At 56.4% G+C, this 17950-nt stretch overlaps 3 protein-coding genes across 3 annotated transcripts; all 3 read left to right on the forward strand.

Moving 5' to 3' along the window:
• Positions 1–6341: 6341 nt before the first annotated feature.
• DCS_01115 (uncharacterized protein) lies at positions 6342–7559 on the forward strand (the record flags this gene model as incomplete). Its single annotated transcript, XM_040798450.1, has 4 exons — positions 6342–6548; positions 6602–6681; positions 6744–6987; positions 7170–7559. 4 exons carry the CDS (start codon positions 6342–6344, stop codon positions 7557–7559), a joined length of 921 nt encoding a protein of 306 aa, XP_040659333.1.
• Positions 7560–9250: 1691 nt separating this feature from the next.
• DCS_01116 (rRNA-processing protein UTP23) lies at positions 9251–12441 on the forward strand (the record flags this gene model as incomplete). The annotated part of the gene is made up of 7 exons (XM_040798451.1): positions 9251–9672; positions 9736–10424; positions 10480–10513; positions 11233–11318; positions 11371–11532; positions 11596–11685; positions 11738–12441. The coding sequence occupies 7 exons, from the start codon at positions 9251–9253 to the stop codon at positions 12439–12441; spliced, it is 2187 nt and encodes a 728-aa protein (XP_040659334.1).
• A 1427-nt stretch (positions 12442–13868) lies between these two features.
• On the forward strand, positions 13869–17508 carry DCS_01117 (DUF726 domain protein; the record flags this gene model as incomplete). Its single annotated transcript, XM_040798452.1, has 2 exons — positions 13869–16169; positions 16228–17508. The coding sequence occupies 2 exons, from the start codon at positions 13869–13871 to the stop codon at positions 17506–17508; spliced, it is 3582 nt and encodes a 1193-aa protein (XP_040659335.1).
• Positions 17509–17950: the final 442 nt, after the last annotated feature.

Consider the following 17950-nt stretch of genomic DNA (forward strand, 5'->3'; position numbering starts at 1 on the left):
AACATGCATCTCCGTGTCTTGCCGACCGCTGCCCTCGACAGTCCGAGTCCGAGGGGCTTGGCGAGGGGGGCTGAGGCGGACGAGTGCGAAGCGTCATCTGCGTGCATCCATCCCACTGGCCAAGCTTGGCACCAGGTGCTGAGGCGCCGAGGTGATGGAGTGCAGTGGGTGTGACGCAGCTTCTGCACCAACCGAACTTTAGGTGGTGCGGGTGTCCCGCCTGGTGCTCGTCGTACCGTGGGCGCGCTCCCAAGTGCTCGCTGGGATGCGCCGCGCACCGCCCCGACGTCCATGCCGGAACATTGTGCTCTCAGCCACCCATTCTCGCTTCGCTTGGTGCACATGTCGACCGTGGACGAATGAAGAAAGAGGCAAAATGGGCTCGATGCGAATCATGTCAGCAATGGACGGGTTGCTCCGAAGCCATCTCGACACGAGGAGGACTGGTCCAATACGTGATCAGCGCAGTTAGGTTTCCACCGCAGTAGTGCGAAGCTTGCCCAGGTCAAGGCACGGAGTGCGGAGTGATTAATAGTTGTACGGAGTAGTTGTACGGAGTACGGAGTACAGCACTCGTTACCTAACTCAGTACTTGTATCAAGTACTGTACTAATAACCTTACTCGGTACGGAGTACTCCGTAGTGATAGTGCAGGTATTATTACGGAGTAATATTACGGAGTAAGTAATTACTTGGAAGCATATTATTCGAGCACTCCAAACTTGAGCGCTAGTATTATTAGTGCTGCGGCCTTGCCCGCAACTTGCGTCTAGCAGTATCTGGTATTAGTCTACTATTAATTACTACGTGTGCGGAATAAGCGCAGAGTATGGAGTGCACGAATAGCACGCACGGAGAACTCCATGGATAACTTGGCGGTATTCGTAGCCACATTTGCACCACACGATGTAATACTTGAGTACTTATAATAGTACGGAGTACTCTGTCGGTCGCGCCAAACGGACGACCAAAAATGGCGTCTCGCCGAGTGTGAGTGTGGGCGTGATGGATGTCGTCACGTGCTCCGTAATATGTTCCGCACTCGCTCCAAGTGCCGTCGTTGTTTGGTAGCAGTGCACTGCATGGAGTACATGTACGTGGAATCAGCACCTGATCCCGAGCACGGAGCACCTACCAACATTCTTAGCCAATGCGGCCAGCACCGATACATGAGGGCCACCGTCCACCTTCAACCTCGTCGACGGGGCATGGCGCACGGTGCAGATGGATTCGCGACGGGCGACGCCCTGTCGGCATCATGGCTGCGGTCCGGCACGCTTCCCGCATGCACGACGAGGGGAAGCGGTGGGCCTCGTCGTCCTCGCGTCGCCAATCGTGCGGACACGGCTGCTGTGCCCTCTCGACCAGCACGCAGGTCTCGGCGCCCCCTTGCCGGAGAAGCCTGCGACGGGTAGGCGAGACATCGACAGCCTCCATCAAGCACCTCTCTCGTCGTCGGCGTCGCGACGGCCGGCATGGCGAGCAAGCCGCTTGGTTCGACGAGTCTGGCCATGCTCGTCCATCGTTGGGAGGTGGCAAAGGGCGTCGGGGGATGGCGAAGATGGGGGCTCCAACGCCGATGCAGGGTGCGTCGTGTCGAGGGCGTCGACAAGCAGCGACTGGTCGATCGAATCCGACTACGAGCGCACTTTTATATGTATTACAGGTAATAATAATTCGTCAAGTAATACTTACTTGTACTTGTGCTTGCCGCATTAGTGCACATGGATATGTACTGTATGTAGGTTGGTGCAGTCAAGTAAGTATATACGAGTCCTTGTACGGAACACACGGGTGATCGGCGCCAAGTTCAACTCACGCATGGCCTTGCTTGACAGGGACGGACACGGTCACGAGGAAAAGGACAGGTAATACCATTCGGCCGCTGTCGCATCGGGACCCCCGCCTGTTGGGGCGCACAGGGTTGGCTGGATGAATGGCAGGTACGGAGTACTTGCAAGCACAAGCAGCTTCGCAGGCGTGGTCCAGTACGGAATAATAGCGAGTACGGGGCATCAAGCAGCATCGCTGTGCTCTCGCCGGCACCGTCACAGAGCAGACGACCACTTGGTGACTGCTTGGGCCGAAGCGAGTGCAGCGGCATGGGCGGCATTGCCATGAGCGTGCATCGCTGGTCCTTTGCAAGCACGGAGCCCGATGACACGTACTCACACAATCCTTGGGTATTCCATGGCCAATGGAGCAGCAAGGTCTTGGAGTAGAGTGCTCCGCGCATAGAGTTGGGACAAGTAGCTGGCAGACAGCAGCTGACCTCTGCGTCATGGTGGTGCACGTGAGAGCTTCCGACGTTGATGCGCCGACCAAAGGCAGCACAGCTACGGCATGCTGTACATGTAGGTGTACGTATACTTGTGTGAGTACTTATCTACTTAGGTGGTAATACTCCATACTGTACAGTGCAATTCCTACCTAGTATTGCTCCGTAAATACGCAAGTACTTCGTATTCTGGAGTGCTCCGTACATGTACTCAAGTACTCCGTACTTGCCACGGCCATCCCGAAGGATCACACTGCCAGCCAGTGCAAGGGAACGAACGGGGCGATGGTGTCCCATAGTAGGCGCGCGGCCCCCCTAATTACCACAGATTCTGCAAGGAAACTCGAAGAAAGTTTGGCCAATCAAGTATTCGCCAGGGACGTCGTCCGCATTGCTCTGCACATGTGCATGTACTTGAAATGCATAAGTACTTGCATACTTGTACTCAAGTGCAAGTGAGGGCGCCTAGTTCCAAGTACTGTACACCTACCTTCTTAAGTACACGTACACCTACCTACAGTACACATGTACTTACGAGTGCTGTACGGAGTAATAGTGTCCGTACTTACGGATACAAGCACATGTATTACTTAATACAGTAAGTACTTAGTGCTTACTCCATACTCCGTACTGTACAAACCGTACACATACGTACGTAAGCAATTAAGTAGGTGTGCATGTGCTGTGCAAGTACGGAGTACAGTAGTCATACTTGCACAAGCAACACTCTGCAAGTTCACGTCGCAAGCACTTGCACAAACAAGTAAATTCAAGCACATGTAATTGCTGCGCAAGTGCGGAAATAATTTCCTGGTCCGTCTACAGTACGTACTGTTTGACTTACTTTGGCTAGTACCAAGGTAGGCGAAATTAAAAGTCAGAGTTCTTCCATGACCACATCTCCGAGCCATGTCGCATGCGAGTACATGTACATGTACAGTAATTATAGTAATTACTGTACCGGTGCTGTGCAGCCAGTACTAGGTACCTTACGGAGTACCCTCAGTCTGTGACGCCATTTCACTCCTGCAATGAAACTCATGAATCGTGCCCGTGCAATCCCGCCCGAGTGCAAAGTTCAACGATCAAGCAAGTAATTACGCCCAAGCACATGTACGCCTGCATGCGCAGAGGGCGAAGCCCATGGCACCACCGTAGCGGGTGCCGTGGCGAGTGCTGTACGGGTACGCCATGGTGCCGGCGACCTTTTCCGCCGTGGTGTGTCATGACATGCTGGCCGTGTTCATCTCCGTGTGCGCGCATGGCGCAATGTCGTCGAGTGCCCCGACGGAATTCATCCATCCATTGCGTGCCGACGAAATCCCCAGCGCCATTCTTGCCGGGGTACCGCTGTTCCCGTCCAGCGACCACGCCAGTGCCTGCTTGCGTTTAGCGCTGCGCTGCGCTGTCGATTATTCTTAGGGCACCTAGCGTGGGCGGAGAAACACTGGCAAACGAGTGGGCGGCTAGCCTGGGCGTCGGGCGGGGTGTCGAGCGGGGGGGTGTCGAGCCGGCGGCTGCGTGGATGGGGGATGTGCATAAGTGCAAGCAGGAATGCGCCCAGCCGCATGATGGCGGCACCACCGTCGACCACTGACGAGCGGCGTGCTCAGCTTGCCTCCGTCAGCGTGCTCCTGGGTGCTTGCCGCGCCGACCGGCCTGCTGCTGCGCGTTCGAGTCTCTCGGGCAATGCAGGACAGAGACGGACGGCAACGCCGCGCAATCGATGGGAGCGAGATGGAAACCGGTGGCGACCAAGGCCTTCATGGCAAAAACAACAATGCGGCTGTTCGTCGCTGGGCAGCAGACTATTCTGCACGGAATCATGCACGTACTTGCATGTCCGCCGTCAAGTAGCCTGGCTACCAAGTCCAGCACTCCGTTGGTGTGCGCGTGTGGTGCAAGCAAGTAAGTACGCCTGCTCCGCAGTCATTTGCAAGTACAAGTACCGAGTGTGCAAGTACAAGTACCGAGTGCTGGCGCAAGAAGTAATTGTACGGAGGGCTTGCGGTACCCATCAGTCGTCGCAGGGCGAGCAATGATCAAACCAAATGCTGTCTATCGGCGGGTGCGATAAAATAATTAGCGCCCAGGAACCGGGAACCGAAACCCGGGAATCGGCATGGCAAAGGCTGCTAAAGGTAGCCCCTGCAATGTCTGTCGTCGCCCGTAATGATAAGCGGCACGATGCGGGGGGCACTACGCCGCACTTGTCCAACCCGTGCTTGGGACGACTAGCCAAGTAGGTGTGCGAGTTGTCGGCCGCAACTCAGCAGGCGCCCGGTTCGATGGCAACCCTAGTGGCCGAGGCGAGCGGATAATGGATGGGATGCATAATAATGGACATCGTGGCGTAGCAGGAACCTGCCAGCACAACACAACCAAGTACAAATGCTTACACCTATGCACCGCCAACGTATGTACCTGCATGCACGATTCCTGCCACTAGGCGGAGGAGGGTACGGGTTCTGCACATGCGGGTGTTGGTGTGCAAGTACCCCGTCCTCGTGCGCACTGCAATCATGTACAAGCTCTTACCCGTGCAAGTACTGCACAACCACTGACGGCCTACAAGCACTCCGTACCATTGTAGCACCACTGCTTGTGCTTTCATGTACAGTACTTTAGTACACTTGCCAGCACTGCACAGGACCCGTACACACATGCAAGTACATGTACTTCAGCCTGTCGGTAGCTGTAAGCACAAGTGCTCGCGAGCACTGGCTTGGTCGGTGGAGCACATGAACTGCAGCACAGTGGTCCTATGGCATTGGATTACGTTAGTAGTATTCGGCATGGAGCTTGCTATCGCACGTAACCACGAGGAACAGGGAGATGGCCGGTGCGGGTGAGGCTGCCCAATCGATGCCGATGCAAGGCACGCCTTTGCTCAGAAATCAAATACTACCGTCGGTGGCGAGATATGACAGTGTTTGCCCAAGACTTGATCCGTCTCACGGGACCCGATTGCCTCTTTTGCCATCGGAAAATAAGACGAAATACTCAAGTAGAGGGGGCCGCGCCCCTCCCCTCCCCCCCGCCGTAGGAGGACCACGGCGGCATCCCTCAGCTCCACCGCTGGGTCAATCCCAGAGGGGACGCGGAGTACATATACTTACATGTATGTACATGCACGGTGCTGGCAGACGTGGCCAAGCTGTACAGCTACCTGTACTTGCAAGTAATTGCTGTACTTGCAAGTAACTGCTGTAGTTGCAAATAATTACCTAGTACTGTACATGTATGCAATTGTAGTACATGTACAACTACACCCTACACCTTCGGCACAAGCAGTCGTGCTCGACTACTGTAAGAGACGGTACGGGCGAGAGAGGTCGTCAGTTCGTGACATATCGGACCCACCCTTGGCCCAGTCCCCATATTCCGAGTTCATGTACCTACTTGTACAAGTACGTGCTTAAAACTATGTGCCTGCCTACTCTGCAAGTAAGCACTGTAATTACTTACATGTGCATGCAACCGTGCCTTGTGCAGGTGCCGAGAGCTCCGCACGTACCGCGACGTGCTTGTGCCTGTACTTACGTGCGGTAGGTGTGCCGAGTACCTCTACATGTGTATACCTATTCGCAATCTGGTAGTGACCAAGTGGGGATCGACAAGCACGGTCGCCGCACTACCTACAAGTAAGTACTTCATGGCCAGCACTAACAAAGGTGTAGGTGATGTTTTCCCGTCGTCGCATAGGGAGTATCGAGTATTGCTACGTACCTACTTACAGTACTTATAGTAGTGCGCTAGAGCATGCATGCACTCGCAGGCCCGAGGGATCGAAAGTCCGTTGTTTGGCGTCAATGCAGCAGCCGTCATGCCGGGCTTGGGTTGACTCGGACCACGAATATCGACCCTCTTCCGTCCTACACTCCCTTCATCTGTCAGGCCTCGATCCCCGACGAGCCTCTGCTGTGCATCACAATATAAATAAGCCTACATCTCTCGCCATTGTGTCGGTTCGCCCCTTGCTTTGCCTCGAACCACCCACTCTTTCTTTTCCTGGAAACATCCTGCCTACGCCCCTCGTTCATTCGACGTAAAGTCCGCAACAATGAAGGCTACTCGGGCGTATCTGTCACTGGCTTGCCTAGCATACCCGGTCTTGGGTATGATATTCGAGGTGCCAGTCGATCATTTCCCGATTCCCAATGATTTTTCCATCGCTCCCGCGGACCGTTTTAGTTACAGTTGCGTCAACGCGATGGCAAGTACCTGCGCAGACAAGTCTGGCACGAAACATGACGACTGCACCGAAGCCGTAAGATATGTTCTTCCAACGATAAGCGCGATTGCTTACACCCGATATTCCAGTGTCGGGTTTGTGACAAAGGCCTGACCAAACGGCATGCGGGTCTTAGGCTATCGTATGGAATATGCTCCCCTTCGGCAGGGTAAGTATTGTCCCCTGCTAGAACCGATTCGTATGGCAAATGTGCTAATATCCTACGCGTAGCTTATGCCGATGCCGATGGGAGCAGGAAAGCGATCAGGACACGTTGGAATTCATGGAACTATTTCACGGCGAGAAGGACGGGAAGAAATACAAATATCAGCCAGTCGTGTGGTCCGTGAAGCCGGATGTTGAACGTTACGATCTTCGGCCGAGAGATGTCATCAAGGAGGATTGCCGTCACGGACTAGCAACTTCGTGCCAAATGTCATCCGAAGCCATGGGCAACGCTGATTGCTCCGAAGTGGTACGTACTGCGCCGTGCCTGCTCCTACGTTCGCAACTTCTTACTTGTGTATAGTGCAAACGCTGCGACAAAGACATCCCCGCGAATTGGGGTTATCAGCTACTGTCTGGGAAATGCCTCCCAACCAAGTACGTCTTCCTTTTTCACGGAAGCCATGCTTTCAGTAGAGTTGCTAATCGTAGATGCCTAGGAAATGCGACTGTACATGGAAGGACAGGAAAGAACATGCACTTCAGTATTTGACAGTGGAGGACAAGAAGAACAAATATGGGGACCAATTAGGAAGAGATGAGCCAGTTTGGCGGTGGGTTGATGTTGCTGAAAATCCCGAGCCCGAGCAGGGCAGTCTGACTCCTCGCTGGAGGCTGACGAAAGAGCATGATCGGGTTGATACTGATTGCATTTCCGCAATGTTTTCAACATGCCAAAAACAAACCATCCTCTTCGGTGGTGCAGAAGACGCGGGCTGCCTTGCAGCGGTAAGTGCTAATCTTTTGGTGTTCACTACAATTTCTGACGTGTTTTACAGTGCCAAAGTTGCGCGTCATCAATTCCCAGTAAACACTCCCTAGAACTTGTTGGAGGAGAATGCCCCAGCACTTGGCTAGTTTTTGCCACGTGAGTATTTTCCACTCACCAAAAATCAATGCGTACAGTGGACTTGCTAATACGAGACGCCCAGTCGGTGCAAATGCACGTTCAAAGTCCTTGGGACACTGAATACATATACGCATTTGACAGTTGGAAACGGAACGCACTATGTTGGTAGGCCAGATTGGGAGGAGGATGAGTCTTCGAGTTGAATGTGGAGTAGTTGAACAGGACTTTCCCTTTTTAAACATCTTCATCGCCGCCTATGCGCGAATGAGGCGTGAGAACGGGCAGGCACGGGAGGCAAGGAAGGTTGGTTACATTTCGCACATTGTACAATACATTAGAGAGTGCATTATCATCCCTCTTCATCGCCACCAGATGAATCGCCGTCGCTTTCACACGACAATGGCGTAGTCGAGTGTCTTCAGGGGGGAAACTTGCTTTAGTGGTAGTCCAACAATCACCAACAGCGAGGGCCTGCATGCACGTCGCGCGACTGACTTTGTCCGATCCAAACCGTTGTGCAAACCAAGATTTGTCCTTGTTCGATCAAGTAGCCCGACACCAAGCATACTACAAGTATCCTTGGGTACTACATTGCTAACTGGGCAGCAAGGAGTTGAGGAAAGGAGGTTAGAATGTAACACGTTGGACTTGATGAGCTTGTAAGAACAAAGCTAGGGGGAGAGAACGAAGCCTCAGACGTTCAAAAAAAAAAAAAAAAAAGTGTTAGAATGCAGTTGGATTATATGCAAATTAATGTCGAAAATAATGGGTGCACAAATGGCGAGGATGTAAGTGAGTACGCAAGGTCTGTAGGTAGGGGCTGGTCATGCGCTCTGGTGTCTCCTTTGCATGTGACCCCAATCCATCCTCCACGACCGATTGTCCCCTAACAGCGTTAGCCGATAGGTACAGATGAGACAAGTACATACAATGAATAGATTAGTCTATCAGTAGGGCAGGAAGAGGATGGTCGCGTGAAGGGAATTATTCATTACCATACTAGTATAGTACTCTACTCTGAATCTCCTGTGCAAGTATATTAATGTGGCAGGGTAGGTCAGGTCTTACAAGAGGAGACGGTGGAATAATTGTTGGTTTAATTACAGTTCCACCGTATTGGGCTAGTGTGATCAGACAATATTTCTGATTATTAAAAGTATAGTCAGGCAAGGTGCATCAACAACGGAGCAGTAATAATACGTACTCCGTACTCCGTACAGAACGGCGTATTACAGTACATGTCCTTGTGTTGTACAGTACATACAGTACAGTATATCGTAAGTACTCCGTACTTGTCGGAGTACGGAGTACATGTACTGTACGTGCAACTACAGTACAGTATGAACGCAACAACTACTTACTTGCTTAAGTAAGTACAGTATTACATACTCCGTCGTCCACAACTTACTTGTACATGTGCTTGTACAAGTACATGTTACGGTACTTGCGCTACAGTACCCTCCCTACTGTCATGATCACTCCATCATCACCTCCAACGTCAGTCACTCTGCCATATCCATCACCGGCCGACCGCAGCTCCCCGCGGGACCCTTCATCCTCAGCCTCTCGATGAGTCCACTCGCGGCCTGCAACCCAGCCTGCCCGCCAACGAGGCAGCGGTCGCCGACCCAAAGGGCTCAATTCCGCCATCCATGCGTGGAGAATGCGCCCATCCCCTCTTCCACCCTTGGCTGCCGTCTCGAGATCTCTCCCACGTAGGCGACGCTGCTCAGACCCGCCATGGCGGGGCCGCCGTGACGACGACCGCTGCTCATCCTCGACACCCCCGTCCTCGCCGCCGGTGCATCCGCACCCGAGACTGCCCTTTCGCTTCGAGACAGGCATCGGGTTGTTCGCCAAGCGCCCGCCGAGGCCCTTCCCCCCGCCCTTCCTCTCTCCTCCGTCCGGCTCCTTCTCCGACCCGCTGAGCACGCACCATCGGAGCCGGGATCGGAGAGTCTTTGTCAACGGCGAGCTGATACGGGGGCTGACAAACGGCGACGATGCCGTCTACGAGAGCGACTTCTTCATCGGCGCAAACGACGGCGTGGGCGCCTGGGCCGCTCGACCGAGAGGTCACGCCGGGTCGGTTTTTTCAAGTCCCACGGCGAGCCCCCGCGTCGAGAGTGTACGCTGACCCTCGCCCAGCCTGTGGTCCCGCCTCATCTTGCACTTTTGGGCGACGGCCGTCGAGAAGGACTTGGAAAGGTGTCTCTCCCCGCCCCTGCCGCACGAGCCGCACGAACCCGACCCCGTCGCCGCCCTTCAGTCCGCGTACGAGCAAACGTTGGATGCCACGGTGCCCCATGATTGGCAAGGAACCACGACCGCCTGCGGCGCCCAGCTGCACTACAGGATGCCCCCGGAGGTCGTGGGAGGCGGCCCTACGGCGTTGCTGTACGTGACCAACGTCGGAGACTGCCAGATCATGGTCGTCCGCCCGAGGCTGCGCGAGGTCGTCTACAAGACGAAGGAGCAGTGGCACTGGTTCGACTGCCCGCGACAGCTCGGGACGAACAGCCCGGACACGCCGAGACGGAGCGCCGTCATGGACACGGTCGATCTCGAGGAAGGCGACGTCGTGCTCGCCATGACCGACGGCGTCATCGACAATCTCTGGGAGCACGAAATCGTCGAGACGCTGGTGAAGAGCATCGGCGACTGGGAGTCGGGCACGAGCCGCCACGGCGCCGCGGATCGTACGGGGGGGCGCAACGGCGGCATGAAAGCGGCGGCGCAGGAGGTTGTCGCAGCAGCCAAGGTCATCGCCATGGACCCGTTCGCCGAAAGCCCATTCATGGAGCACGCCATCGAGGAGGGGTTGGCGAGCGAAGGAGGTTTGTCTCTCCCGTCGCATCCGCATCGACGCGGCACAGGCTGACCGTGAACAAGGAAAACTTGACGACATCAGCGTCGTCGCGGCTTTGTGTGTAAAGAACGACCAATGATGCCTCGAGACGCAACCCAGCGAGCGAATGACTGCTTGAATCTACACTTGACTCACCTCGAGGGCATCTCACCGCGGCCTTGTGTGTAAAGAACGACCAATGATGCCTCGAGACGCAACCCAGCGAGCGAATGACTGCTTGAATCTACATACACTTGACTTGCACCTCGAGAGCATCTCACCGTGACCGACCCTAGTTCACGTCGACCTTGCGCATGCCTGCAGTCCAGGAGGGCTTCGCACTTGATTGCAAAGTATCGACATGGCCGCCCCAGCCGGCACGAGTCGATGCACACTACCACAAACCACGAGTATGAATCAATCGGACTTGAGGCACAAGTGAATGCTGTTCCGGGAATGGATTGTGTACCAGCTATGGTACTAGAATGTGCCTACTGTACGACGTTTACACACTTTTTGCCCCCCACTGTACGTAAGTACATAAATATAGTGTAGTGGTAGAGGGAGTACATGTACAGATTCACTTGCCAATGCTTGCGCTAAGGTGTGCTCCGTACCTACATGGGTGCCAATTACTGCACACCTAACTACCTACCTAGTACCTAGTACTTGCTCAAGTACTAAGCGATGCTCTACTCTGTGCGCTGTAGCTGTAATACAGTCCATGCTCTACAAGTATATTGTTGCAAGTGTACAGTAATACCAGACCAGTACGCCGTATAACACGAGGCTTCCAGCGTGCCAAGGTCTCCTCCGTCAGGTGACGATCAAGTGGGACCTTGGCTCGACCCACCCCCTCTTGTCGCTCACCATCTTATCGCACGTGCGTCCCCCGCGATAAGAAATTTTGTATCGGAAAGCTTCGTCTGCGCCAGTGGGTGGTGTTTGGTCATCCTCAAAAGCCTCCGCAAACAACCAACCGCTGCAGTTTCTCGCCACACGATTCAAGATGAGGGGGAAACGATCCAAACAGTATCGCAAGCTCATGGAGCAGTTCTCCATGGCATTCGGCTTCCGCGAGCCGTATCAAGTTTTGGGTAAGCCCTGTTCCCTCCCCGCCACCGATGCCTGTACTCCTGTTGCTGAGAACTGGCCGGCAGTCGACGCCGAGATGGTGCGAGATTCGTGTCGTTTCAGGATGGAGCTTGCACCCGCCTTGCAGCGCACAGTCCACGGAAAGGTCAAACCCAGTATGTCCCTCCTGGACTCGCCGGCAGCCGCCTTCCTATTGACACGACGCAGTGATTACACAATGCGAGATTCGAAAACTGTACGCGCAAAAGGCCGAGCCTGGAGTTGACGAAGCCATCGAGGTGGCAAAGACTTGCGAGCGGCGACGCTGCGGCCACCATCCAGAAGAATACCCCGAGCCTCTGAGCACGATGGACTGCCTGCGGTCAGTCGTCGACCCCAAGGACCAGGGCGAGAACAAGCACCGCTATGTTGTGGCGAGTCAAAGCCAAGAAGTCAGGCGCCTACTGCGCACCGTTCGCGCCGTGCCTCTCATCTACATTAAACGGAGCGTCATGATCCTGGAGCCCATGTCGGACGAGAGCGCCGCCACGAGGGCTCGGGAGGAGAGAAGCAAATTCAGGGCCGAGATCTTGCCCGCCCTAGGAAAAAGGAAGCGGGAGGAAAGGCCGGACGAGGGCAACGATGACGATGGCGATGGCGACGACAATACGAGGGCGGCGGAGAAGGTGAAAAGGGGGAAGCGGCGCGGACCGAAGGAACCAAACTCGCTCTCCGTGAAGAAGACGAAGAAGGATACGCAAACAAACGTGGCACGGAGGATCACGAGACCGGAGGAAGAGGTTGCCACAGCCACGCAGGCAAAACGGAAGAGGCGGCGGAAGGACAAGACGGCCGGTGCCCCGACGAAGCAAGAGGGAGACGCCGATTCGGCAGCGCCAGCTGTTGCCGACGTGGATGGAAACGACGGCTAGATATCAACAAGCTACCGTGTTGTTTGGGCCTCTGGGATGTCATGTTGGTACATCTCGCATTTCCTTGGCCAACATGTACGGCGACGGTCGCAGCGTCAGGCCTCGTCCGGGACGCAGAGGCACCAAATCATTGGTGCATGGACAGCCTATTCTCGGTGCTATTCCCCAGCGCTACACCGACTCGTACCGTCATCACTGCAAGGTACCTAGTTCACCGAGTTATGGCATCGAGTGTTCCGTACGGAATCCAGTATCATCTTCAAATTTCCATCCACTACTAATTTACTCCGGTAGTTGTGACATTTGAGCGTCTGTTGCTCGAGAAGAATACTACAAGGTATCGTTCACGGGTACTCAATCACGGGTACTCGACCACGGGTACTGTACTTATGCACCACATAATATGGACTTTGACAAGGTAAAGTCTTGGTATTAATTCACTCACTGCCTGAACAGCATCGGCGCAGAGTGACTTGCCTCCAATTTCGGTCCCAGGTCGTACGTGCAAGTAAGTAGGTGTAGGTGTACGACCATGTAAACTTGGATGCTCGCACGTAAAAATAAGTGTAATACGGAGGTTTTTACTTCATCGGTGCAGTCGCCGACGTAGGTGCCTATGCAAGTACCGCTTGACAGAGTAGCACATTACTGTGGTGCACAGTTTACTTGGATGCACTGACTGAACTTGGCCGTGAAGGTGTTAGTGCAGGGGTTGACAGCAAACGCTACTGAGAGAGTCAGGTGTACACTTATTACTACTCCGTTCTTGTTGTACTGTACTCCGTCCGTACTTACTGCAAATGCTTAGTACAAGTGAGTATTACGAGTAAATACGGAGTATTATTATTATTACTATTGCAGCAAGTTGGCAGGCCTCGACCGACCCCCAGTCCCCTCACCAGCCTAGGAATAACAATAACACTGCCTCGTACTCCGTACTGTACATACGAGGAGCACTAATAAGTAGTTACACTATTGCAGTCTTCACTGTGGCATTTACAGTTCTTCGTACGGAGTACAAGGGGAACAAATACGGGCAAGGGCACACAAGGAAAACCAGACCTGGGCACCCACCTATGCACAATGTAATAATGCGATTTGTACCAGTAAGAGGACGAACCGTAAGGAGTAACAACTATTACAACACGCCATACTACTGCACCGTGCAACATCTACTCCGTACTAGCTACCGTACCAGTCCTCCGTATGTAACATATTTTCCACCTCCTTACCCCTGCCATTGTCCATCCGCGTCTTGTCATTCCACCGCCAGCACCGCCCCCGCCCTCATTTCCAAACAGATTGGGGTACATGCCGTCATCACGTCCCTATCCAACTCCTTGAACGGTGTGCGACTTGGATGCGGACGTCGGTAGTCACGGCTCGCGGAGCTTCTGCAGAACGACAAGCGAGACGACTGAGCAGAGATGGATGGCAAGGCCTCGGCCGACGGCATCGCTTCAGCGACCCAACCTGACGCCGACGAGTTCGGATTGCCAGTCAGAAAATATCGCACTCCCGAACCCGATTCGACGACAGGCGACGCCGTCCTGGGCGAGAGCCGTGCAACGGCGGACCCGGCAGCCCGTCATGAGACCAACCCAAAACAACGAGAGACGGCTGCCGGTGACGGCTCTGCGACGCGGCCGTTGCCGGACCCGAGGACCACCACCAGAGGTGCCGATGACGACGGAGACGAGGCGATCCTCGAAGATGCTCCTGCTGCCATCCCTCCGGGCTCCGCCGTCCCGTCTACCAAGCCCAGCCGGGCGCCCCAGACGATCCCGCCCGAAAAGGACGCGGGTCCTCAACAACTCCCCGCCGAGCCAACGAGCGGCGGCGCCGAGGACACGACCGATGCGGATACGCCAAAGATGAAGAATAGAGAGACGCCAGAGGAGGCGTCAGCTCCCGCCGGGAGCATTCTTGGGTCCCAGCCTTCCCACCCAAAGGAGGGTGAGGCTTCTCCACTCCCCGCCGAGACGAGTAGGGTCGGTGTGGACGACGCGGCCGATGCGGCCGATGCGACACCAAAAATGAAGCATCGAGAGACGCCGGAGGATACGCCGGAGGAATCGCCGTCCCCCGCCGCGAGCGTCGATGGGGCCCAGCATTCCAGCCCGATGAGCGCCGGCAAGAGGAGGCATTCTGCAGCGCGCAGTCGCACCACGAGCTTGCACAGTCGAAGCAACAGCACCGTCTCCAACGCATCCGTTTCCGAGCATTCCCATCAGGCTCTCGCCATGCAGCCGGAGGAGGAGGAGCCGGAGGAGGATGAAGGGTGGCAGACGATGCCATCGTACGCCAGGTACGACATGTACGACGACGACAATCGCCTCATCGCTCGAGAGCACGATGAGGAAGAGGACGAAAAGTACACGTACGGCGGACTCGGAGGTGCAGGAAAGGGCTACACCCGGGTCGACATGGACGACGATGTGCAGTCGGCCACGAGCATGGACGACAACACGCAGTACCTGTTCAAGGGGGCCAGCAGGAACGACTTGGTAGACGACGAGGAGGGTCGCGACGCCGTTTCGCAGATGGAAGCCACCAAGGACCTGTTGACGGAAGGGCAGAGGGTCGCCTACGTCGGCCTCGTGCGGCTCGAGATTGCGCGCATGGTGGAGGATGCCGAGGAGCTCGGGACGACCAAGAAAACCAAAAAGGCGCTCGCCATCGGCGTCGAGTCTCTGCGCATGTGGGGCCAGAAGATGATGATCCGTCTGTACGCCCACATGGACATCAGCGAGGCCGAGCAGCTCATGATCGAGCAGCTCGACGATCACGGCGTCATGCCGGGCGACTTGACGCCGGCCCTTCACGCCAACTCGAGGGTTCGGAACCCCATGGCCGAGGACAAAGGGACGACGGACAAGGCGGCGACGGCGACGGATGCCGCCAAGTCGTCGGGGTCGTCCAGCCCGAGTTCCGGAGAGGGGGACGCGGCCAAGGATCCGGCGGCCCCGTACGAGAGCGTGGAAAGCTCCGAGGACCTCGACGTTCAGACGCCGTCGCAGCTGCCGACGACGCAGAAGATCGACATCGACCTCCGGTGGACCGTCCTGTGCGACCTGTTCCTCATCCTCATCGCCGACTCCATCTACGACGCGCGCTCGAGGGTGCTGCTGGAGCGGGCGGGCGCGAGCCTCGACATCTCGTGGATCGACATCTGCAGGTTCGAGAAAAAGGTCACGGACGCGCTGGAGATGCAGCAGGCGGCGGAGAAGGAGAACTGGAACGAGGACGAGCACATGGAGGCGCGCAGGAAGCTGGCGCTGAAGAAGAGATACGTCATGATGGGCCTCGCCACCGTCGGCGGCGGTCTCGTCATCGGACTCTCGGCCGGCCTGCTGGCGCCCGTCATCGGCGCCGGCCTGGCGGCGGGCTTCACGACCATCGGCGTCACGGGCACGAGCAGCTTCCTCGCCGGCGCCGGCGGCGCTGCCATCATCACGTCGTCGGCGGCCGCCTCGGGTAGCCTCATCGGCGGGCGGGCGGCAAACCGGCGAATGGGTGCGGTCAAGACGTTCGAGTACCGGCCGCTGCACAACAACAAGCGGGTGAACCTGATCGTGACGGTGTCCGGCTGGCTCACGGGCAAGGTCGACGACGTCCGGCTGCCCTTTAGCACCGTCAACTCGGTCATGGGCGACGTCTACAGCGTCCTGTTCGAGCCGGAGATGCTGCGCAGCATGGGTGACACCATCAACATCCTGGCCACCGAGGTAGGTTCACGCCGAACGGCGGCGAGAACACGGATATGCTGACTCTCGTCCAACGCAGGCGCTCACGCAGGGGCTCCAGCAGATCCTGGGCAGCACCATCCTGGTCAGCCTGATGGCGGCGCTCCAGCTGCCGATCGTGCTGACGAAGCTGTCGTACCTCATCGACAACCCGTGGGCCGTGTCGCTCGACCGCGCGTGGGCGGCCGGCCTCATCCTGGCGGATTCCCTGCAGGAGCGCAGCCTCGGGACGCGGCCCATCACGCTCGTCGGATACTCGATCGGCGCCCGCGTCATCTTCTCGTGCCTGCAGGAGCTGGCGAAGAAGGGCGCATACGGCGTGGTCCAGAACGTCTACATGTTTGGCTCGCCCATCGTGGTGAAGAAGGAGGAGTATCGGCGAGCCAAGTCGATTGTGCCGGGGCGGTTCGTCAACGGCTTCAACCGGAACGACTGGATCCTCGGCTACCTGTTCCGGCTGACGAGCGGCGGCATCCGACGGGTGGCCGGGCTGGCGGCCATCGAAGACTGCCCGTGGATGGAGAACATGGACGTGACGGACGAGGTAGCCGGCCACATGGAGTACCGACGAGCCATGCCCAAGCTGCTGATCAAGTGCGGCTGGGAGGTGGACAGCGAGGAGTTTACCGAGATCGAGGACCCCGACCCCGAGAACCACAAGGAGCGGCAGCGAGAGCTCATCAACGAGATCGAGGAGGCCCGCAAGGAGCTGGAGAAGAGCGGCAAGGCGAAGAAGGGCGGCCGCTTCGGCCTCTTCGGCCGTCGCAAGAAGGCGGGGAGGCAGGAGTGGGAGGTGTACGAGGACACGGCGGGCAAGGGAGCGGCGGCGGCGCCGGGCGGCGGGACCGAGGCCGACGGGGGGGAGGGCGGCCACCACGGCGTCCTGTTCGACATTGACGCCATCCGGGCCGAGCTGGCGAGGGAGGCGGGCCAGGGCGCGACGGAGGAGGAGCTGCAGGTGCGGGAGATCAAGTCGACACTGCCGCCGATGCGGCTGCAGCTGACGCCCATGTCGTCGCCATCGCCGGCACCGCCGATGGACAGACGGGGCTCGCTGCGGGAGACGAGGAGCGCCGACGAGCTGGGGTTGCACGTGCACGTCCCGGACGAGGGGACGACGAGCCCGCTTAGGCTTGCCGACGAGCACGAGCACGGGGAGGAGGAGATCCAGATGACGTTTGACAGTCCGTTCCACGAAGAGTCATCGCACAGCAACGAGGAGCTCCGGCGGCCGACGACGAAGCCGACGTTGGCGGATCCGTGGGCGGACGAGGACGAGGAGTTTGGCAAGGAAAAGGAGATATCCATGACGTTTGCATAGGAGGGAGCATAGGGAAAGCGACGACGATTTCAACGGTACTGCTTCGCGGCGTTTTTTTTTAGGGGGGGGGGAGGGGAGGGGTGATGGTATGTGTGACGGATGCGATAATGGGACGGTGACTGAACAGAAGCCTCGAATAATGGCGCTATTGCGACGGCTCGCTGGAATGGCGAGACGGGTTGTATGTACATGCATGGGAAGCATATTGTAATACAGGACGGGTACTCGAAGGAACGAGAGCACATTCTGCGCACTAGTATGAGCACTTTGCACCCATTAACAAGCATTCACCTACTAATGTGCTCCGTACATGCACAACTATTACTTGCCTAGTATTATTTATAGCATGTATTACTTGAGAACGTACATGTATGTCAGTCAGTACGTTCAAGTGTACCACTAGGTCAGTAGGCAGTGGATGGGGAACGGAGCATGTGTGCGG

Source organism: Drechmeria coniospora, chromosome 01, assembly GCF_001625195.1.
Source record: "Drechmeria coniospora strain ARSEF 6962 chromosome 01, whole genome shotgun sequence".
In the NCBI taxonomy this organism is placed as follows: Eukaryota; Fungi; Ascomycota; class Sordariomycetes; order Hypocreales; family Ophiocordycipitaceae; genus Drechmeria; species Drechmeria coniospora.